Source organism: Nomascus leucogenys, chromosome 11 (genome assembly GCF_006542625.1).
Source record: "Nomascus leucogenys isolate Asia chromosome 11, Asia_NLE_v1, whole genome shotgun sequence".
In the NCBI taxonomy this organism is placed as follows: domain Eukaryota; kingdom Metazoa; phylum Chordata; class Mammalia; order Primates; family Hylobatidae; genus Nomascus; species Nomascus leucogenys.
Window position 1 is genome coordinate 78,984,924 of NC_044391.1, and position 24,284 is coordinate 79,009,207.

Below are 24,284 nucleotides of genomic sequence, written 5' to 3' on the forward strand. Positions count from 1 at the left end.
TAAGTAATACGTATTAGGGCATTGGTGATATAGCACGGTAACCAAGAAGAGTTATTACACTCTGATATCTCTGAATAACATCCTGTGGGAACCAGACACCAGAATAGAGTTGATATATAGTCACGGGAGCAACCCTTCGTATTAATTGGAAAAATGAATTTTGGCACCCTCTTTTAACACAAACTAAAAAGGTGTTCAAAACTCAGAAAATGACATGCAAATGGCAACTTTAAAGTTCAATTATGACAGATACTAAAAAGGAATATGGAGCATTTGGGGAACCAAAATAGTAAATAGCTAGGTCACCAGGGTCCAGGAAGAAGTGTCTGAGCACTAGCTGGCACCCTGGCCCTCCTCTCACGTGGGTTGTAGAGGGTCAAGGTCCTCTTACCTCTTCTCCCACAAACACCCTTTTTCCTCTTTCCCTAGGCTAGAACTTTGGTGTTCTCTGTCTTGCTTGAAATGGGAAGCCAGGGCATGGGTGCCTGATGAAAAGCTTTCTTTTTTTGTGTGCCCTGTGTTTTGAACATTGCTATGTTACAGAAAATGGACCTGGTTCCCCGTGAAGCTGATATTACATTGCCCACACTCCACACTGGGGCTGCCCGAGTCTCTACCCTACTGTGTCCTTACATGGCAGAGCCAGCCTGTCTGAGGTCTCACATTCCCTGGGCCTGCTTCCTTGTCTCCAAAGCTGATAACAATGTCTCCTACCTACATCTCTTGCTGAAAGATGAATTCCTGAAATACCTTTAAAGACCTTCACATCACCCTAAATGCTGCGTTAAGGGAGGACAACTGGTGGAGTAAATGAATAACAGATGGAACATAAATGGTACCACATGTCAGACTTAACCTCTTCAGTAAGAAGAGGGGCCCAAAACCAAAGCCTTTTCTTCCTTTTCCGTGCACAGAGGAGTAACAACAGCCACAGCTACTGCCACAAATGGCTGTTACGATTTTCTTTTTATACAAGTGATCACCATAGACCTCTCTAGATTGAAAAGAGATACTCGTTTCTTATCAAAACTCTTGTTTCATTCTTAAAATTTACCTTGGTGGGGCAAAATTACAATCAGCTTTTCCTAAGCAGGGGGCAATGCTGACCAGAATGTCATATGTTTTTAATTATGGTTCTGAACTGACTCATGTACCTTCCCTGAACCAACAGCTGCTTTCAAAGAATCAATTTCTCTTTGTACGAACATGTCTTACCTAAAAATGTGGAAGTTCTTGTGAACACTTTAAGACCTTATTCTTCCTTCCATAGAGCATAGGCTGTGAATATTAGCTCTTCAAGTTTGTGGAAGAGTAGAGGGACACAGAAGGACACCTAATACTCCAGGGCAGGATGGCATGTGCTGGGAGTTGAAAAGGTTGTATGAACTGTGGGAGCTCAGAGGAAAGCACAGATCACTATGTGTGATGGTGGGTGGAAAAGGCCTCATGGAGAAGTAGTACCAAACTGGAGTCTTGGCTCTGAATGCCAGCCTTCAATGGGAAGAGAGGCACAAAGAGGGCATTCTAGAAGGCGATGGTAAAGGTTAGTGGGGTACCACTTTAGGGAGGAATAGGCAAAAGTTACTCTTGACATTCCTTTAAAATTCTTTTGAATTATCCATGAAATACTGTGAACACTGTAACTCTCATCCACACTGAAATTTGAGATTCACTGGACTAGATTAAAAGAAGAAATTAAAAGAAACTTAATGAACTGATGTCTGGGCATTTGTATTACTGGCCCTCCAGGAATTACCATGGACTCATAGCAAGAATTTTACTTTGTTCTTGCCTGTCTGCAAGGTTTACTCTATTATGCTCTAATATGAAGTTTCTATTATCCTGATGCATATGAAAAGACTTTTTTGTTGTGAGGATTAAACAATATATCAGAGGTGAAAGCTCCTAGCACAGGAGCTACCATGTGGTAAGAGCTGGTTTAAAGCTTGATCAGGCCTACATATGCAGAATTTTTTGCAGAGTTGCAGAGAAGAACTTGGCCCCCTGTTCTCTGCAGTTTATGTTGTGGACTCAGTGAAAAGCGATTACTCTCAAGGTCTTGGACAATGTCTTGGGGAAATGATGTCTAAGCATGTGCATTATTGTTATTTCAGCAGAGTTAGGTTCTGATGTGACTCCCAGGATGTTAAGATGGGAACTCTGGAATGACAGGTTGCAAAGGGCCTTGTAGTTGAAAAGGTTCTTCACAAGCTGTGTTGCTTGAGTATACATTAGGGCCACACAATACATCAAATATGTCTCTTTGCTGTACTCCATTTCTTTGATGTTCATTGCATGGAATGTGGGATAAACAGAATTCTGGAGCCACTCCAAGGAAGACAGATTTCCTGGAGTCATTTTTCTGTGAACATAGTCGAGTTACCCTATTTTCCCTTCATTCTCTCACAGGTGCTATTGTTTTATTTCCTTCCCTCCTTTGTATCATCTCTTTTCACTTACAGCAAAGTCAGATTTACACCTATTCAGTCAGTTTTGACTATAATTTAGCTTTCATTATCCCTTTCTGTTTTCAGGCCTGATTCTTAAAGTGAAGAGCAAGCATAAAATCTCATAATCACTACCACCATCACTACCAAAACAACAAAAAAAACGCAACATTCATGTAACTAAGCCAAAGGATTGGAGAAACTATAATCACACACTTTGTCTTAAACTTTTCTTACACAAACAACTTCTTTTTTCCCCCGTGACTTTCACAGCTCTGGCTGAAGTTTGCAGGCTGCATCTGAGGGAACTGTAACCTTCCTCCACCCTCCTCTGTCCCAGGCTTGTGTCAGGACCCTTTCTCCTTTTTCCTTGGGTCTCCCCTTCTGCTTTTTGCCATCATCATCCTCTCTCCCTATCTTTTTTCATTTCTCATATTTATCTCTCACTGCTGCTTTCTTTCCACAATTTCCATCCGTCAAAGTTTCCATCCCCAACTGGGGCCTGAGCCTAACCTCCTACTAAGACCACCTGTGACAAATTGCCCCCATTCTGATGGTGCCTGATTATAGCAGCCTCCCTGGCGCCACATTCATTTGGCAAAGGCATCTTCTAGGCAATGATCACTCCACTGCTCGGCTCAGCCAGTTACAGAGGTGCCCGGAGCTCACCCTCTCCCTCCCCAGCTTCATCCGGGCCCTGGCAGACAAATAGCTTGATGTTTAGGGGTAGATAGGACTTGCACGGTATTGAAAGGTATAGATCTCTTCTCCAATCTGACACCTTCTCCTTTTCAATGCATAATAGCTCTTGTACACTTTTGCTTCTGCAGAATTAATTTAAAAAATATAAATGCTTTGCTTGGCTGTCTTGTTATTTAGCCTCTGTTGGTTTATTATTTACATATAAACATTCTTTCTAAAACAGGAGCAGGAAAAGTGCAAGTGGGCTCACCTGGTGCTTCTAACAAAACTCACTCAATTTATTCAGTCATTTGGCACAAGAAAGGCTCCTGTCTGCTTCAGTTTTTCATTCTCTCTAGGATGCTAATTGTTTTTCTTTTGATAATCTTGTAGTTTTGGCCTGAAGTCTAAAATCTGGCCTGCTGGGCTACGTGTCAGATTTGTAAATTAGATGACATCTGTTTTGAATTTTATCATCTTTAATTTTCTTTCAAGCTCTCTTCACTTATTCATTTCCCCTTTAATTGTAAGGATCAGATTCTGCTGCATGCTTTAGACAAAAGTGTAGACCTTTCTGCTTTGGGGGCAGAGATTAAAATGACTGAAGTTAAATGGTCACAATGAAGGGTATTCAAGGAAAAGATGTTGGGAGAGAAGCCTTAGCAACCATCCCAGAGAGGATGAGCCATTCAGACAAAAGGCTGGCTGTCCACATGAGAGATTCCCACTGAATAATTACAATCGATTAGAAGAAGATTGACAGCGAGGGGTTGAACTGAGAGAAGTATTTTCAATGGAGACAGGTTGAGGTGGGGGATGATGGCAGTAGTGGTATGAGGTGAGTGGTGACCTTTTCATCTCTTTACATTTCATTTTGCCCTTTCTTTGTTTCCTACTCTCCTGCCCTCTCACCTCAGAAAAATAGTAAAAAAAAAAAAAAAAAAAAAAAAGATATTTAAAATGCATTCTCATACATGCAGACTCATATTTTCATAGTGGGACCTTATTTTTCTTTCCTACCTACATATCTCCTAAATTCTTCTTTTCATGGGGAAATCGTTCATTGCTAATTCGGTTGGGCCTTGATATGGTTAGGCTTTGTGTCCCCACCCAAATCTCATCTTGAATTATAATCCCCATAATCTCCATGTGTCAAGGGACAGACTAGGTGGAGGTAATTGAATCATAGGGGCAATTTCCCCCATGCTGTTCTTGTGATAGTGAGTGAGTTCCCATGAGAGCTGATGGTTTTATAAGGGGCTCTTCCCGCTTTGCTTGGCACTTCTTGCTGCCTTGTGAAGATGGTGTCTTGCTTCCCCTTTGCCTTCTTCCATGATTGTAAGTTTCCAGCCATGCCGAACTGTGAGTTAATTAAACCTCTTTCCTTTATAAATTACCCAGTCTCAGGCAGTTCTTTACAACAGTATGAAAATGGACTAATACAGGCCTACTTATTAAAAATGTATTTTCCTGTTAAGATGCCTAAGTAACACACTTATATAATATTTTTTCTCTTTATATAAAGCTTTTCACGTATGTAATCTTAGAAATGTCAACTGGCCTCTTGAAACCTTGTGTCCATAGGGACAATAGAGAATATGTGAGCACTGGCCAGGACATGGGCTCAAACTTTCACTCATGGCACATGTCAGCCATGGCTTGGAGAAGACACACAGTTCAGCTGTGCATACAGCACAGAATGGCTCCCTCAAACACCAGCTGCAGAGACTGTAAACCAAACTTCTAAAACCACATCATTAAAATTGGCCAACAGTGACTTTGTGGGTGCATATAAATGGCAAATCTTTTTAATGATGCTGGCCTTGACTCTCCTGGATGCTGCCATGTATTTAGGTCATTGCCAGTTAACTTATGGGTCTATGAAAATGCTATTTTTGAATGGTATATATATATAGTAGTGATTCTCAAGTGGGGGAGGTTTTTGTTTCCTTGGGGACATTTAACAAAACCTGGAGACATTTTTGGTTGTCAAAATTGAAAGGGGGTGCTTCTTCTATCATCTAGTGGGTAGAGGCCAGCACATTGCTGGTGAATATTCTATAATGCACATGGCAACCTCACAACTGAGAGTTATCTAGCCCAATATCAATAATACCAGGGTTAAGAAACCCTTGTAATAGGCATCTGTATATCAAACCAGGTGACAACACATTTTTATATGCTCAGTCAAACTCATTGTGTTGAAAGAAAAGGACATTTACAATGACTCTACCTCTGTGGATAGTTACTGACTTTGGTGACACTATTGGTCAGATTACATTCTCTGTGTGTAGCGGCTAAGAGGCTGTCCCAGGCTGGCTTCCCTCCTGCGACCTCCTTTCTTGGTTATCAGCATCATCTCCATTTCTATGCAGTCACTCAAGCTACATATCTCTGGGTGTTCATCCACTCCCCTCTTCTTCCTACTCCACCTCCAATAGGTGATCACTTTCTCATAATTTTGTGTCCTCTACTATAATGATCTGCCCTGACTTCTTAGGCTCTCATCATTTTGTCTAGACCTCTCACTGTCTCTTGCCAACTGGCTGCTCCAACCAAATTAATTCAATGCTTCATGATGTTAGTTACTCCTGATTTACCTATTCATTTGGTGAAAATATTTGAGTGCTTACTATCTGTTAATTCCTGTGCTAGGAGCTGTGATCATTCTCTGGATTAAAATCTTTCCAAGCCTCCATGTTGCTTACAGAACAAACCCTTGCTTCTAACACAGCATGAAAGCCCTCTGATAATCTGCCTCTGACCTAAATTTTCAACTTACTTTCCTGCCCTACTGAACAAATTATCTTTCCTTAGTCTGCGCACATATTATTAAGCCCTTGTATCTTTGTATGTGCTATTTTTTTAATTTGTGGTGTCCTTTCTATCTTTATCTGGGGAATTCTCATTCATTCTGTGCAACTTGACCTAGTGTCTAGAGAAATGCTTGGCAGATGGAAGATAATAAATAGGAAATGAACTTAAATTTTACCTTCTCTGTGAAATATTTGACTCCCTGGCTGCTGGTCAGTGCATCCCTTTTTCACCATAGCCCATTGTATGCACTTTTAGCACATCACATCCTCTGACTGTGACTCTTGATGGTAAGGATAGTGCCTTATATCTCTTAGGACCTCCAGGCTCTACACTGTGCTGAACATAAAGTGGACCCAAATGACTAAATGCTCACTACTCTATCAAGATGGCTTCTCATGGAATTCTTGTTTCACACTGGAAATGGCATGCATCATTTGTTATTCAAAAAAACCCACAGAATTTGACACTAGTCGCAAATGGGCCCCATCCTCCTCCATAACTGAGCACCTTCCATTGCCTGTGATCTGAATTATGGAGATGGGGTTGAGTCCATCCTCTGTCATTTAGTCATTGTGTAACATTGGGAAGTTATTTACCCAGTATCTGAGCCTCTTGTTTCTTCTTCTATAAAGTAGGAGTAAGTGACATCTGCCCTTCTTGCCTTGTAGAATGGTCATGAGGATCAAATGAGATTACATACATAAAGGGCTTTTGTAACTTCTAAAGGTCATAAAGCTTTTTAAGTTTCTCTCTATTCAAACCATAGCAAAAACAAATAAAACCCCTCCCTCAACCTTGCATGGCCTTGAATATTTTTTCCAAAGACAAGCTTCTTGAAAAGGCCAGTTTGTGCACTGTGTCCACTCTCTCTGCAACCCCCATCACCCTGTTTTCTGCTAGCCACACCAATGGCAGCTTCCTCACCTCAATCGTCAATAATTTCCTCATGGCCAACACCTATGCACACTTTTCTGCTCTTCCCTCACTTGATCTGGCTCATCTGCCTCTTCCTGAGACATCCTCTGCACTGGGGCCAGGGTGAGCTTCCTGAAATCTGGACTGATTATACCCTGCTGTGTATGAAGCTCCCCAATCACTCCTCACTGCTTAGAGGGTAAAATTGAACTCCTTAGTCCACTCTGTTGAGCCTATCATCCACTGGTCCCTGCCTACCACTTCATCAGCATCTCTTAATGTTATTTTCCTTGTAACATAACCGTAGTCATACAAAATGACTTCTGTTTCCAGAAAGTGCTTTTTCAAATGCTGCCCAAAAGACAGCCTGGTGAAATCTGGTCATCTTTCACTACTTCGTTCAAAATATCACCTCTTTAGGGGAACCTCTTCTGATATCAGCTTCCCACCCCTCTCCCTTTGATGCAGAAGTACATACTCCATCTCTGTATTTTCCATGCCCCTTGAACTCATCTTGATAAGCATAACCTTTCGGCCATTCTGCCATTCTCCCATTATGCACTTAAATATTTATCTCATACTAGTCGGTGAGCTTCTTGAATACAAAGAACCTGTTATTATCTCTCTATATTTGTCTAGCTTCCTGATACGTAGTAAGCTATGTTAAATTATTCAGTATGACAATTTAAATTGTTAAATGCTTGTTGAGTAAATAAACGGGTGCTATAAAATATTACTTGCACTACATTCTAATTCCTTTACCATATTTTGCGAACCTTTTAAATTTACTGTTTTGTTACATTCTGGTTTTCACACATTTAGAAGAAAGATTCTGGCAAGTGCCATAATTTATACAGATATTATTCTCTGTTGAGATACAGGTTTTAGCTTCCTTTGGAAGTTAGAAAGGCTTAGCTGTCTGCGTTCTACCCCCACAGGTGCACAGAGGCTCCCTGAGGTACACAGAAACTCTTGCTCACCTGCCACTTCCAGCCTTGGTATTTTCCAGTTGTCGGGTAAGGAGTTTAGCAATGGCGGTGAAGCTGTTGCTCATGCGGAAGATGTCTCTGCTCTGAGGGCCCAAGATTGAGGAGAAGGTGTCGGTGATGCTTTTAATCTCCAGCAGGAGAATATGGTGAAACGAATGCTCCATGTTGGCCAGTTGGCTTACCAGGTATGTCAGGCAGCTCCTGGCTCTCTCCTGCCAAAAACAGTGAAGAAAATAGGTTTATCTTTTAAAAGAAAATCATCCAGGCATGGTGGCTCATGCCTGTAATCCCAGCACTTTGGGAGGCTGAGGTGGGTGGATGGCTTGGAACTCCTGATTGAGAACAGGAGTTTGCAACCAGCCTGGGCAACATGGTAAAACCCCATCTCAACTTAAAAATACAAAAAAACTAGCTGGGCACAGTGGCACATGCCTGTAATCCCAGCTACTTGAGAGGCTGAGGCGCGAGAATCGCTTGAACGCAGGAGGCAGAGGGTGCAGTGAGCCAAGATTGTGCCACTGCACTCCAGCCTGGGAGACAGAGGGAGACTCAGTCTCAGAAAAAAAAAAGATAATAATAATAAATAGAAAAGAAAAAATCAGAGTCCCATGAGCAGCAGATGATAATTCTATAGGGAGCTGACTCAGGAAGCTAGCTCAAGTTGAATAATCAGTTTCATTCATAGTTCCTCTGAATCTGCTTCTTTGAGATTTTTAATTTATTCCTGATTTCCAGGACAGACTAATATGCAAACATACTCATTAACCTACCTTTCCAGGTCAAAACCTCTCAACCATCATAAATGATGAGACCCCACACATGCACCTCTCACAACTATGTGAGCTGCTAACTCCACCTGCACGGGGCAGGTACGGTCCATGGTCTTAAAGTGAGCCTTGACCCTGGCACACTCAACCCATCTGTTGGGTGATGGCTGCATATTCTACTAGTGTGCTAGGTTGATTTCCTTGCTGCAGGTTTTCTCGCTGACTTGTTAACTTTAAGCATCTTTCAGTGTATTACAGTTTTTATATGCTTGGCCGATTGAGTAGATTATATTATCTAGGTTTAACCAAGCTAACTTTCACAAGTCATCTAAGTTCCTTCAAAGAACAGAAGATTAAGGACAACATGAATAATGTAGGCATGAGCAAATAAGAAAATGGCTTAGCTGACACATCTCTTATATCTATTAAAACTCCTCATTAGCCATATTTTGAGACAATGTGATCTAATCTGACATGACTGGAAGTTAGCCAAAAAATTCAATATTCAAAATTATTAAAAAGGTTGTTTGAAATATAGATTGTGCCCAATAGAAATAATGATATACCATTAATAAATAACAATTTAAACTATGGCTTATTTCACCTTTAACTTTTCCTTTAAAATCTTATTTTTGTATATGTCTAAAATTTTTTCTTGTTAGTGTAGTGGAACATATGTATAAATATAAATAAGTATACACTGGAGGTTGCTGCTCACAATCCTTCTAACCAATTGGTGCACAGATCTAGATTACTCTCCTTGTGAGGAATTCTTATTTACCCTTTGTGCTAGCATTTGAAGCCTTAATTTCCTTCAAGGTGCAACTCTTCCATGCAGCTGTCTCCAGTGACTCCTTCTGTGTAAATTTTTACTGCATTATAGAATCTTTAAAAATCTTAATTTTCTTTTATTTTAGTATCTTTTTGAGACAGAGTTTCACTCTGTTGATCAGGCTGGAGTGCAGAGGTGTGATCATGGCTCACTGCAGCCTTGACCTCCTGGGCTCAAGCTATCCTGCTGCCTCAGTCTCCTATGTAGGTGCACCACAGGTGTGTGCCACCACACTCGGCTATTTTTTATTTTTATTTTTATTTTTTGTAGAGACAGGGTCTCACCATGTTGCCTAGGCTGGTATGGAACGCCTGGGCTCAAGTAATCCTCCTGCCTTGGCCTCCCAAAATGCTAGGATTACAGGTGTGAGCCACCATGTCCAGCCAAAAATCTTTTTAGTACTTAATTGCATTTGATCATTTGCTCACTTATGCTTTTATTTAATCACCAAATAGGTATGGCATGCCTATAATATGCTTTTACTAGACTCTAGATAACAAAGGTGAATGAAAGGATGCCCTTGCTTTTAAAGAACACAAATCCCCCTCACCTTTTATTTGTAATTTCCTAATGGTTACATGTGCCAGTCAAGTCTTCTAAAGGAACTACTTCTCATTCATCAATCATCAACCTGGCACTAAATTGAGCCTGTGGATTCTACACCCGGTGTGTGTGTCTCAATTTACTGATTTAAGTAAACCTTATATATCAAAATATGACCTTATAAATAAAGTATGTTGTTACAAAGGAATTCTGTGCTTTACAATAAATATTTAATACAGCACAAATTTAAGTGGTGAAGTTCCCTCATTTTTGGTACTTGATTTTCAGAGATTCCATGTACAGTTGCACTGGAACACATCTCTTGGGGGAAATGGGGTACTTCTGCCATCAATCCCTTATTTATTTTTTAAACCCCACTAGGGCACAGTGTCCTGTATGGGTATGTGAGACAGAGGCTTGTGCTTTCATGAGCTGGAGCTGGACAGCTAGTTGAAGCTAAAGGCATCTATTCATTAAAGAATAATGTTAGATGAATGAAAATAAAAGACCCCTGGAATATGTTCCCGGAGACCCTGTTTCATATTTTGGCTCATACAATTGCCAGGTTGCAGAACAATACTTAAATGCTCTTGGATCCAACAGTTTTTTTTTTGCAACATAGACTCATTTATTAATTCAAAGGCTCCATGTGTGAATTCATGATATGCAATGCATCAAGGAACATTTTCTATTCCTGATTTAAAGGTAAAAGCTGGATGTGGGGGGTCCCTACCATATGCCAGACCCCCTTCTAGAAGCCAGGAACATGTCACTGAAGAAAAAGCACAAAAATTCCTGCCACAATAATGAGGCAGACAGACAATAAACAAAATACCTATGTAAAATGTATAGTGTGTTAGATGGAGAAACGTGTCTCAAAGGAAAATGAAGCAGAAGGGGGAGCCAATGGTAAACAGTGTACTTGGGACACATCTCAGAGAGAAGGCGACATCTGAATTTGGCAAGGTTTCAGACTCTAAACTCAACATTCTCAGTAACCTTAGAAAACAATTACCATAAATTTATCCTGCTTGATATAGGGTGGTAGGAAGATACAGGAACTGAATTTTATATGCTGTTTGCCCTACTAAGATGTAATTTAAAATCTGAGGTAACTTCCTTACTTTCAGAAGTAGATTTTTCATTAGAATTTTTAAAAACGGTTTCACAAACATTTCATTTGCTTATGCAATAAATGTCCCCATGGTTTCATTAAGAATCCTTCTCACTATAAAAATTTGCAAGCCCCTTCTTTAAAGCATGTGTCTTTTAAAAGGTGAAGGTCGTTGTGTGGGTATTTGCTGAAATCAACATAATTCTGAATGATCGCTGGCAGCCAAACTGAGCTGAAGGGAAAATTAATCACAGTGCAGGAACAGGAAAAATTATAACTGCTCTGGAACTAAAGTATGAAACCAAGCCAACCTCACATCATTTGTTCTGAAACCTTGGAGCACATCCATGTACCTCACAGGGGTAACAGATGTGATTTTAGATTAGAAAGTGTGATATTAGGGCAGGAATGGGGTTAGGAGATTCTGATTTCTTTCTCAGCTTCATGATATTTTGTCTCTGGGAGCTAGTGACTGGATTTTCCTGCTTTCAGTCACCCCATTGAGGGGTAGGGTCAGCACCTGTAAGCCTTAATTGTCGGTCTGACCTTATCCCTGCGACATAAATTCATTGTTTATTATTAAACAAAAATAGCTGACCCAGAGAGGGCACTTACTCTAAGCAGCAAGCATATTCTATACTCTTTTTAGGTATTTACTCATGTAATCCTCCAAATAATGCCATCATTTCCACTTTAACAAGGAGGAAACTGAAGCACAGATAGGAGACTAACTTGCTCAAGGCCACATATGCCCTCCCTGTTTATACATCTAGACCCTCACTTGCTATACTGCCAGCTCCTCCCATCAAAAAAAAACCCAAAAAAACCAAAAAACTAAATGACCTATACACATATTTTTCCACTCCTTTTTCCTATATCTCATTCATCATCAGAGTTATGTGGTCTTTTTTGTTAACTATTTTTAATTTAGTTATATAAATATTATAAATACTCTGTACATACTAAATAGATCAGCAATTCTCAAATCTTTTGGTTTTAGGACCCCTTTACACTCTTGAAAATTATCAAAGATCCTAGAGTTTTTGTTACCTGGTTTATATTTATTGATATTGACCATATTGGAAGTTAAAATAGGCAATTTTTAGAATGTATATTTTCGTAAAAAATCACATTTTCCAAAACAAAAAATTTAGTGAGAAGACTGGCATTCCTCTGTATTTTTGCAAATTTCTTTAGTAACTGCTTAATAGATGACATCTATATTCTCATATGTTTCTGTATTTGATCTGTTAAATCTGGCCTCATAAAGATATGAACTTAGAAAAGGGAAGAGTATTTTCAAAATAGCCTTGATAATTGTGAATATTCTTCTTGGACACTACACCAAAACTCAACAAGTAGTTTCTTAAAGGTTAGTTGCAATATGTGACTTTAATTAACTTTGTATCCTATTACATTAAAATCCACTGGTTTGTCTTGCACTTTGATTAAATCTCTTACCTATGCATGACTTTGAAATATTAAGCATTAGTCATTTGGAAAAATATTGGTTTACTGTGTTAGGCATATCTTCCAAAAGATGATGCATTTCATTATATAATATAAAAAACATTGCATTCACTATTTTCACCACTGATCTCATCAGAAAAGTCTTTTAAGTATTGGGAAACTTTCAAGTTTACAGTGGCAGATATAGATTTTCCAAAACTCCAATTTTCATTTGCAAGCTCAAATTGTATCACTAGCAACAATACTAATATCAGTAGTTTTGCTTGAAATGAAAGGCTCGCTTCATTCATTTTCTGGATAATGTCTACCAAATAGCCCCAAACAAATAATCGTAGATTGTTCATTAGTTGCTATTTCAAGTAAAAACTGTTCCAGAAAAAAAAAGTGGTTAGTTTGGCACATAGGCAAATAACACAAGGGTTTTTTTTCTTAAGATAACCACTGAATTTCTGTATTTCAATCAGCAGCATAAGTGCCAAGCCAATGCATCCTTCCCATTTAGCCAGAGAGAAACTTAAGAAGATGTGTACTCAGGATTGAGATTTAATAAAATTAATAATTTCTATTGCTTCATCAGGTTAATTCAGTGGTTTCCAGGGGGAGGGAGTGGGGAAAAGAAAGAGAGACGAGTGATTTTTTTCCTCCCCAGAGGGCATTTGGAGAATGTCTGGAGACATTTTTGTCACGACTAGGAGAATGGGAGGGCTAGTGGTATCTGGTGGGTAGAGGCCAAGCACCCCACAATGCACAAGACAACCATACAACTGAGAGTTGTTTGATCCAAAATGTCAATATTGCCAAGGCTGAGAAACACTGACTTAGGAGAAACTGGCTTTTTTTCTTGTCCTGCAAACGTGTGGTGGTAAAGAATATGACTACGAGTACAGTGTGGTGCCACTGTCTTGTCTTGGTTTGTGCCTAGGCACTTGCAGTTTTAACCACCATTGCTTTGTTCTATTAATGCAAATGTCAACACAGTGAAAATGGTAAATAATGTCTTAGTATTACTGTAAAAATAGCTTTGACCTTACAGATTCCCTGAAAAGGTCTTGGTGTCCATGGACCATGCTGAGCATTGATGAACTAGGATCAGGAGTCAGATAAATATTTTCTCTAAAGGGACAGACAGTAAATATTTCCAGTTTAGTGGGTCAGATGGTCTCTTGTTGTGGGAAAAGAGCTAAAAGCAATAAGTAAATGAGTGGATGTGGCCGGATTTGGTCCACAGGCAGTAATTTGTTGACCCCTGAACTAGATTATATGTTTGCAAAATTGCATTGGCCATTTTTTTCACTTTTTATTATTTTGTTTTTTTAATACTACTACTCCAATTTCATAAAGCTACTCTGTTATCCTTTGTCAGAAAAACAGAACACAACTCAGAAAATGGCCAAACATGAAAATGTGGAGGTCTGGATAATAACAATAGTTTCCATTCACTAAGCATCCACTGTATGTCTGGTACTTGACATATGCATTTTCACTTAATCTTCACAATGACCTTGCAAAATGAGTATCTAGATGAGGATATTGACGTCAAGAGGGATAGTAACTTCACTAAAGTTGCACAGGTATAATATAGCTATAAGTGGCAGAGCCAATATTAAATCAAGATTCATCTGATTCCAGAGTTTGAATGTTTCCACATCACTAGGGCTGATAAAAACCATTTAGGGCAGCTCTTTAGGCTGCAGCCCCCCTTTCTGTACTCCACCTGTGGTGGACATCACCAGCTGATGATAGCATTCATTCTTCCCTGCTGAACACAGAAGTTTCCTGATGTTCTTTCTCAGTGCTGTCCTCCTTGTGAGTGGTTCTCAGCACTGGCTGCACATTAGAATCGCCTGGAAAGCTGTTAAAATTATTCTAATGCCAAGTAAATCTCTCCTGCTTCCCAATTCCTATTCAATTTTATTGAAATGGGTGGAGCTCAGGCATAGGAATTTTTAAACCCCTTGGATGATTCAGATGTACAGCCAAAGGAGAATCACTGGTCTATGTGGAGTCCTAAATCTCTGAAAATCTGAGAATTTGCTGATGTAGGAAATGTGGATTTGGCCCTATATTCCACATTTTTCTCTCCCCTGTCTTTTATCACTTTACAAATGTAAAAAAATAATAATATATTAGTTGCCTGAATGAAAATATTGCATTTCCCAGGCATTTGTATTTTACACCATTTGATTTAAACACAATCTTTCTTCATAGTTCAACTCTTTGAAGTCTCTACACACATCAAAGATACACTTGCAAGGGCCATTAGAAATGTAAAGCAAATGAGTTTTTTGCTAATGTTCTCTCAATGGAACTTTGCCAGAGTGACCCCAGGCTTTTCTTAGGAGCCTTCAAAAGCCTGAGTGTGGCCAGTGATGCTTAACTGCCTGGGGGTGTATTTATTCCATGAGAGTCTCTTTCTTAATTGGGTGTTACTAGCTCCAGACCAAGAGCTGAAGGGTTTGTACTGGACTCTCCTCCCACCCCAATGCTTCTTTGGCTGTGAGAAACTCTGGTATTGGGGGAACAATTCTTTGTTTGCCCCAAGATTTTCCCAGTTTTAGCACTGCAAGCCTCTTGTCTCTTGTCCTGGGAAACCCCTTAAACATGGGCAAATCAGGACAGTTGACCACCCTCCTCTGGAGAATGTAGGCAGGTAGAAAATTCAACTCAGAGGACTCTGTTCAATAGACTCATATTGCAGGTGAATATGATGATATATCACTCTATATACTTCCCTATACAGATACAGTTGGCCCTCCATATTGGAGGGTTCTACATCCACAGATTCAACCAACTGCAGGTCAAAATATTTGGAAAAAATAGAAAACAATACAACAATAAAAATAATACAAACATAGTATAACAACAATTTACATAGCATTTACATTGTATTAGGTATTATAAGTAATCTAGAGATGATTTAAAGCACACAGGAGGATGTGCATAGGTTGTATGCAAGTCCTACGCCACTTTATATGAGTGATTTGAGTATCCTTGGATTTTGGTATCCACAGGGGTTCTGGAACCAATTTTCCTCAGATATTGAGGGATGACTGTATATATAATATGTTGATTCTTGTTATTTGGGAATAACAAGTAGCTATGTTCCATAAAATTACAACCCTGAATTAGACAATACTGAAGTATTGCTTCTAGAGGAAATTCAGGGTTAGTTTCCTGCAAGCCTCTGGTCACATTTTTGTTAACTGATTCATACATAACATTGTTTTGTGTGTGTTTATGTTTAAAACTATTTAATATATACTGTTGATTCATTAAATTTGAACCCATGGCAAACAGCAGTGTAATTTATGCCTGAACAAAACTTATCCAACACATGTATTTTCTCCATAAGGCATATCACAGTCTTCTTGTGCTTAGGAACACTAGAGAGCACTTTAGTACTACACTTGGGGGACACTTTAAACAGTGAAATCACCAAAAACAAAAACAAAAAAAGCATGAAGATAAGAAAAATGTGGCAATAAAGAGGCCATGAAAAGAATAGATACTTGTTTACAGTATGAGAGCTGAACCAAGACAGCAGGGCATCACCTTGTTCAACCTCAGTTGGGGACAACTGAAGTTTTTTGCTACTCTGTGCACATCCGTGAATGACTTTGTAACCCCAAATCAATACTATAGTGCTTTCAAAGACATTTTTAGCAAGTAGGTAAATTTGAAAATATAAAATCACAGAGCTGGATGGATGGATAGATAAATAGATGGATAGGTAAGTAGATAGATAGATAGATAGATAGAGATAGATAGATAGATAGATAGATAGATAGATAGATAGATAGATAGATAGAAATGGGTAGCTAGATAGACCAATCCATTGATGGATTTCAGATCTTTGTGGATCTTCTGTAAAAGGAAAAAGACTTTCCAAAGCATTAAGGGATGAATTTCTATGAAACCATTGCAGTCATGCCCAGAGAGATGCAAGATCAGCTTTACTGAGGTCAGCTGAAATTTTATTTGATTTTAGGTCTTCAGCATATTTTCCAGTTTATCTTCCCTTCTACTTGGCTACCATGGGCAGATTTTCTTATTGCCTTTGCACTAATTGGGCTTTTCTTTCATTAGCAAATTACTAATCATCCTAATCCATGTGAGCATTGTTTTCCATCCACATATTAATTCTTCTCTCCATTACATATTGTTTTGTAAATGTGGACTGACTCAGGTGTGCAGATTGAAGACTGGGGACAGTCATTTGCTTTTCACTTGCAACCTGGTTGTTTACAGAAGAATATGAAAAGTGTGGGTAGCACTGGCATATGCTGAAATACTTTTACTTTCTTGGTTCTCCCAATAAAAGACAAAAAAGTTTGAACAATGTAATTTTTAAAAAGAAAAGATCCATTTGGTTTGGGACAATGAGTTAGGGTTACAATTATAATTTCCAATCCCATAGAATGAGAATCCAACCCCAATCTCATAGAATGAGAATTGTAATTTTAAGAAAGTCAAAGGAGGAACTTTTCTACTAATCCTTTTTCAAATGGATCCTGATGTGCTTGGTAAGACATTTATGAAGTAGTGTTTTATTTTTGGAGTTGGTTATGAATTGGTTATTTGTGACCATTTTTTAAAAAACACCTCATTTTGTTTTGTTTTGTTTTCTAAGATGGCAGATTAGAGGATTTTCAGAGTGCCTCAGCCATTTGGAAATAGCACGATAGTACATGAAGATCAGCTCTGTGAGCTTTAATTCAAGAAGGAAAATGGGACTCCACCAGAATCATGAAGGATACCCAAGATCCTGGAGAGGAAAATGCTGGAATACAGCCCCCATGACAGCATCTGGCTGATAAAACTGAGTGAAGCCCTAGTGATAGTGGCAGGAGACAGACAAATTCCTAGGCAGAAAGGGGTAGTTACCTGCTGAAACCCAAGCCAAAAATAGCCTGAAGCCTGAAAACTGGGCTGCCAGTTCCGGGTGGAGTCCACAACCAGAGTGAGAACTTCCCCGATATCTTTTAGCAAATCAAATGGTGATTTTTCCAGGCCCACTCATGGACCAATCAGCATGCACTCCCTTATTTAGAGCCCATAAGAACCCTGGACTCAGCCACACATTGAGACTACCCGCTTTTGGGTATGGGCTACACACTTTGGGTCCCCTCTGATGTGAAGAAGTGTTCTATCACTCATTAAAACTCTCCTCTGCCCTGCTCACTCTCAAGGTGTCTGCCTAACCTCATTCTTCTTGGATGTGGGACAAAAACCCAGGACCACATAACGGCAGGTGCAGAAGGAGCTGTAACACTGTAACCCTCCTGGCCTCTGCCAGTGCCAGGTGGCCACCCCATGTGGCAGAAACCAATGGCAGGGCCTGGTCAGTTCAGCAGCCATGGGCTGGAGCAGGGCAGCAGAACTGAATGAGCTGTAATATGAACAAGCTGAAACATGTTTCTGGCCAGCCCACCAAGCTGTGGGTGGTGACATGTTCCCATTTGCCAGACTAGGGGAAAAGAGCTGCGACCCTTCTGGAGGCCCAGACCTCAGGACTCCCTGAGCCAGAGCTGTGACATGCTGTAACACCCCGTTGGGGCTCCATGGTTGCTGGCATCTCCAAGTTTTTGGGCACCACCACATTCCTCTTGTCCAGATGCCAGCGCCCAAAGCGGAAGCTGCTTGAGGCATGCCTGGTCCAGCCGCAGCCTTGCATGGAGCTTGCAACTCTGCTGATGCCTAGAGCTGCCTGCCGCAGCAGCCAGTGCACCTGGCTTGCTGCGGCCAGATCTTGTACTCTCTCACTCACACACTGCTTGCTGTTCCATGGCTGGCTCACCCGTGTTGGGCATGGGGTCTGGGCCAGTAGTGTGAGCCAAGCACAGCCTGCCAGGCTGAGTGGGCAGAGCCAGCCCAATGGTCACAAGCAAAACTTGGGCAGAGGTGCCACTGGCCATAGAGGTTTCCAGCTGGTAAAGCAGCACCAAAAGAATCCTGCATCATCAGTACATGAGAGAGGCAGAGAGCCTCCTTTGTGACTCACCTTTCCACTAGGGATCCAAGCCACCCAAGCTGAGGGAGAGTAGTTTGTTTCTTTCAAGCCCTGGAGCTAACTTGGGGACAGGCTCTTGGAGATATTCTGAGGGAAAGACAACGGGAAAAACTGCACTTTCCTAGACCTGGGACTGATGGCAGGATGCCATTTTTAATCCAGGTACATATAAAGTCAGCCATTACCAGCGGCGTGGCTGCACAGACATTGTGCAGTCCAAGGACTCAGGTCAGAGTCTTTGGGAAATATGGGATTATGTAAAGTGACATACCAATCAGACATTCCTGACAAAGAAGGAGAAAAAGTAAAACACCTGGAAAATATATTTGAGGGAATAATTCACAAAAACTTTCCTAATCTTGCTAGAGAGGTAGGCATCTACACATAAGAAATCCAGAGAACACCTGTGAGATACCATACAAAATGAACATCACCAAGGAATGTAACTACCAGATTGTCCAAAGTCAATGCTAAAGAAAAAAATCTTAAAGGCAGCTAGAGAAAAAGGGCAGGTCACATACAAAGGCAATCCCATCAGGCTAACAGACTTCTTAACAGAAACAAGCAAGGAGAGATTGGGGGCCTATTTTAGCACTCTTTTTTTGGGGGGGGGTAGGATACAGTTATCTTTCTTTTATTGATGATATAGCCTTGAACAACTCCCTTACCATCATAGCATCTGTTTTGTCAACATAAGATGGGCCCAATAAAGTATCTCCCATCTGCCAGACAGGATGACTGGAAAGAAGTATAAATATTTTGTAAGCTGTAAGGTGCTCTATCCATGCAAGTTGTTTTTGAGGCGATTATTCTTTTTTTTTTTAATTATTTTTTTTTTGGGAGGTACTTTTTTTATTATTATTATGCTTTAGGTTTTAGGGTACATGTGCACAATGTGCAGGTTTGTTACATATGTATCCATGTGCCATGTTGGTTTGGTGCACCTATTAACTCGTCATTTAGCATTAGGTATATCTCCTAATGCTGTCCCTCCCCCCTCCCCCCACCCCACAACAGTCCCCGGAGTGTGATGTTCCCCTTCCTGTGTCCATGAGTTCTCATTGTTCAATTCCCACCTATGAGTGAGAATATGCGGTGTTTGGTTTTTTGTCCTTGCGATAGTTTACTGAGAATGATGTTTTCCAGTTTCATCCATGTCCCTACAAAGGACATGAACTCATCACTTTTTATGGCTGCATAGTATTCCATGGTGTATATGTGCCACATTTTCTTAATCCAGTCTATCGTTGTTGGACATTTGGGTTGGTTCCAAGTCTTTGCTATTGTGAATAGTGCCGCAATAAACATATGTGTGCATGTGTCTTTATAGCAGCATGATTTATAGTCCTTTGGGTATATACCCAGTAATGGGATGGCTGGGTCAAATGGTATTTCTAGTTCAAGATCCCTGAGGAATTGCCACACTGACTTCCACAATGGTTGAACTAGTTTACAGTCCCACCAACAGTGTAAAAGTGTTCCTATTTCTCCACATCCTCTCCAGCACCTGTTGTTTCCTGACTTTTGAATGATGGCCATTCTAACTGGTGTGAGATGGTATCTCACTGTGGTTTTGATTTGCATTTCTCTGATGGCCAGTGATGATGAGCATTTTTTCATGTGTTTTTTGGCTGCATAAATGTCTTCTTTTGAGAAGTGTCTGTTCATGTCCTTTGCCCACTTTTTGATGGGGTTGTTTGTTTTTTTCTTGTAAATTTGTTTGAGTTCATTGTAGATTCTGGATATTAGCCCTTTGTCAGATGAGTAGGTTGCAAAAATTTTCTCCCATTCTGTAGGTTGCCTGTTCACTCTGATGGTAGTTTCTTTTGCTGTGCAGAAGCTCTTTAGTTTAATGAGATCCCATTTGTCAATTTTGGCTTTTGTTGCCATTGCTTTTGGTGTTTTAGACATGAAGTCCTTGCCCACATCTATGTCCTGAATGGTATTGCCTAGGTTTTCTTGTAGGATTTTAATGGTTTTAGGTCTGACATTTAAGTCTTTAATCCATCTTGAATTAATTTTTGTATAAGGTGTAAGGAAGGGATCCAGTTTCAGCTTTCTACATATGGCTAGCCAGTTTTCCCAGCACCATTTATTAAATAGGGAATCCTTTCCCCATTGCTTGTTTTTGTCAGATTTGTCAAAGATCAGATAGTTGTAGAAATGTGGCATCATTTCTGAGGGCTCTGTTCTGTTCCATTGATCTATGTCTCTGTTGTGGTACCAGTACCATGCTGTTTTGGTTACTGTAGCCTTGTAGTATAGTTTGAAGTCAGGTAGCATGATGCCTCCAGCTTTGTTCTTTTGGCTTTGGATTGACTTGGCGATACGGGCTCTTTTTTGGTTCCATATGAACTTTAAAGTAGTTTTTTACAATTCTGTAAAGAAAGTCTTTGGTAGCTTGATGGGGGTGGCATTGAATCTATAAATTACCTTGGGCAGTATGGCCATTTTCACGATATTGATTCTTCCAACCCATGAGCATGGAATGTTCTTACATTTGTTTGTATCCTCTTTTATTTCATTGAGCAGGGGTTTGTAGTTCTCATTGAAGAGGTCCTTCACATCCCTTGTGAGTTGGATTCCTAGGTATTTTATTCTCTTTGAAGCAACTGTGAATGGGAGTTCACTATGATTTGGCTCTCTGTTTGTCTGTTATTGGTGTACAAGAATGCTTGTGATTTTTGTACATTGATTTTGTATCCTGAGACTTTGCTGAAGTTGCTAATCAGCTTAAGGAGATTTTGGGCTGAGACGATGGGGTTTTCTAGATATACAATCATGTCATCTGCAAACAGGGACAATTTGACTTCCTCTTTTCCTAAATGAATACCCTTTATTTCCTTCTCCTGCCTGATTGCTCTGGCCAGAACTTCCAGCACTATGTTGAATAGGAGTGGTGAGAGAGGGCATCCCTGTCTTGTGCCAGTTTTCAAAGGGAATGCTTCCAGTTTTTGCCCATTCAGTATGATATTGGTGTGGGTTTGTCATAAATAGCTCTTATTATTTTGAGATACATCCCATCAATACCTAATTTATTGAGAGTTTTTAGCATGAAGGGTTGTTGAATTTTGTCAAAGGCCTTTTCTGCATCTATTGAGATAATCATGTGGTTTTTGTCTTTGGTTCTGTTTATATGCTGGATTACAGTTATTGATTTGTGTATGTTGAACCAGCCTTGCATCCCAGGGATGAAGCCCACTTGATCATGGTGTATAAGCTTTTTGATGTGCTGCTGGATTCGGTTTGCCAGTATTTTATTGAGAATTTTTGCATCAATGTTCATCAAGGATATTGGTCTGAAATTCTCTTTTTTGGTTATGTCTCTGCCAGGCTTTGGTATCAGCACAATGCTGGCTTCATAAAATGTGTTAGGGAGGATTCCCTCTTTTTCTATCAATTGGAATAGTTTCAGAAGGAATGGTACCAGTTCCTCCTTGTACCTCTGGTAGAATTCAGCTGTGAATCCATCAGGTCCTGGACTCTTTTTGGTTGGTAAGCTATTGATTATTGCCACAATTTCAGAACCTGTTATTGGTCTATTCAGAGATTCAACTTCTTCCTGGTTTAGTCTTGGGAGGGTGTATTTGTCGAGGAATTTATCCATTTCTTCTAGATTTTCTAGTTTATTTGCATAGAGGTGTTTGTAGTATTCTCTGATGGTAGATTGTATTTCTGTGGGATCGGTGGTGATATCCCCTTTTTCATTTTTTATTGCATCTATTTGATTCTTCTCTCTTTTCTTCTTTATTAGTCTTGCTAGCGGTCAATCAATTTTGTTGATCTTTTCAAAAAACCAGCTCCTGGATTCATTAATTTTTGGAAGGGTTTTTTGTGTCTCTATTTCCTTCAGTTCTGCTCTGATTTTAGTTATTTCTAGCCTTCTGCTAGCTTTTGAATGTGTTTGCTCTTGCTTTTCTAGTTCTTTTAATTGTGATGTTAGGGTGTCAATTTTGGATCTTTCCTGCTTTCTCTTGTGGGCATTTAGTACTATAAATTTCCCTCTACACACTGCTTTGAATGTGTCCCAGAGATTCTGGTATGTTGTGTCTTTGTTCTCGTTGGTTTCAAAGAATATCTTTATTTCTGCCTTCATTTCATTATGTACCCAATAGTCATTCAGGAGCAGGTTGTTCAGTTTCCATGTAGTTGAGTGGTTTTGAGTGAGTTTCTTAATCCTGAGTTCTAGTTTGATTGCACTGTGGTCTTGAGAGACAGTTTGTTATAATTTCTGTTCTTTTACATTTGCTGAGGAGAGCTTTACTTCCAACTATGTGGTCAATTTTGGAATAGGTGTGGTGTGGTGCTGAAAAAAATGTATATTCTGTTGATTTGGGGTGGAGAGTTCTGTAGATGTCTATTAGGTCCACTTTGTGCAGAGCTGAGCTCAATTCCTGGATATCCTTGTTAACTTTCTGTCTCATTGATCTGTCTAATGTTGACAGTGGGGTGTTAAAAATCTCCCATTATTATTGTGTGGGAGTTTAAGTCCCTTTGTAGGTCACTCAGGACTTGCTTTATGAATCTGGGTGCTCCTGTGTTGGGTGCATATATATTTAGGATAGTTAGCTCTTCTTGTTGAATTGATCCCTTTACCATTATGTAATGGCCTTCTTTGCCTCTTTTGATCTTTGTTGGTTTAAAGTCTATTTTATCAGAGACTAGGATTGCAACCCCTGCCTTTTTTTGTTTTCCATTTGCTTGATAGATCTTCCTCCATCCCTTTATTTTGAGTCTATGTGTGTCTCTGCATGTGAGATGGATTTCCTGAATACAGCACACTGATGGGTCCTGACTCCTTATGCAGTTTGCCAGTCTGTGTCTTTTAATTGGAGCATTTAGCCCATTTACATTTAAAGTTAATATTGTTATGTGTGAATCTGATCCTGTCATTATGATGTTAGTTGGTTATTTTGCTCATTAGTTGATGCAGTTTCTTTCTGGCCTCGATGGTCTTTACAATTTGGCATGTTTTTGCAGGGGCTGGTACCGGTTGTTCCTTTCCATGTTTAGTGCTTCCTTCAGGAGCTCTTTTAGGGCAGGCCTGGTGGTGACAAAATCACTCAGCATTTGCTTGTCTGTAAAGTATTTTATTTCTCCTTCACTTTTGAAGCTTAGTTTGGCTGGATATGAAATCCTGGGTTGAAAATTCTTTTCTTTAAGAATGTTGAATATCAGCCCCCACTCTCTTCTGGCTTGCAGAGTTTCTGCCGAGAGATCAGCTGTTAGTCTGATGGGCTTCCCTTTGTGGGTAACCTGACCTTTCTCTCTGGCCGCCCTTAACATTTTTTCCTTCATTTCAACTTTGGTGAATCTGACAATTATGTGTCTTGGAGTTGCTCTTCTCGAGGAGTATCTTTGTGGCGTTCTCTGTATTTCCTGAATCTGAATGTTGGCCTGCCTTGCTAGATTGGGGAAGTTCTCCTGGATAATATCTTGCAGAGTGTTTTCCAACTTGGTTCCATTCTCCCCGTCATTTCCAGGTACACCAATCAGACGTAGGTTTGGTCTTTTCACATAGTCCCAAATTTCTTGGAGGCTTTGTTCATTTCTTTTTATTCTTTTTTCTCTAAACTTCCCTTCTCGCTTCATTTCATTCATTTCATCTTCCATCAGCAATACCCTTTCTTCCAGTTGATCGCATCGGCTACCGAGGCTTCTGCAATCTTCGCGTAGTTCTCGGTACTTGGCCTTCAGCT

General features: G+C 40.0%; 1 protein-coding gene across 3 annotated transcripts in view; it reads right to left on the bottom strand.

Annotated features, from left to right (window-relative positions):
- The window catches only part of VEPH1 (ventricular zone expressed PH domain containing 1), a 262,961-nt gene that overhangs the window by 120,684 nt on the left and 117,993 nt on the right, over window positions 1–24,284 (bottom strand). For all 3 annotated transcript variants that reach the window (XM_003256345.4, XM_003256344.4, XM_030822750.1), the window contains exon 7: window positions 7,841–8,061. In XM_003256345.4, the coding sequence (XP_003256393.1) occupies window positions 7,841–8,061 (221 nt within the window). The remainder of the gene's footprint in view (window positions 1–7,840; window positions 8,062–24,284) is intronic.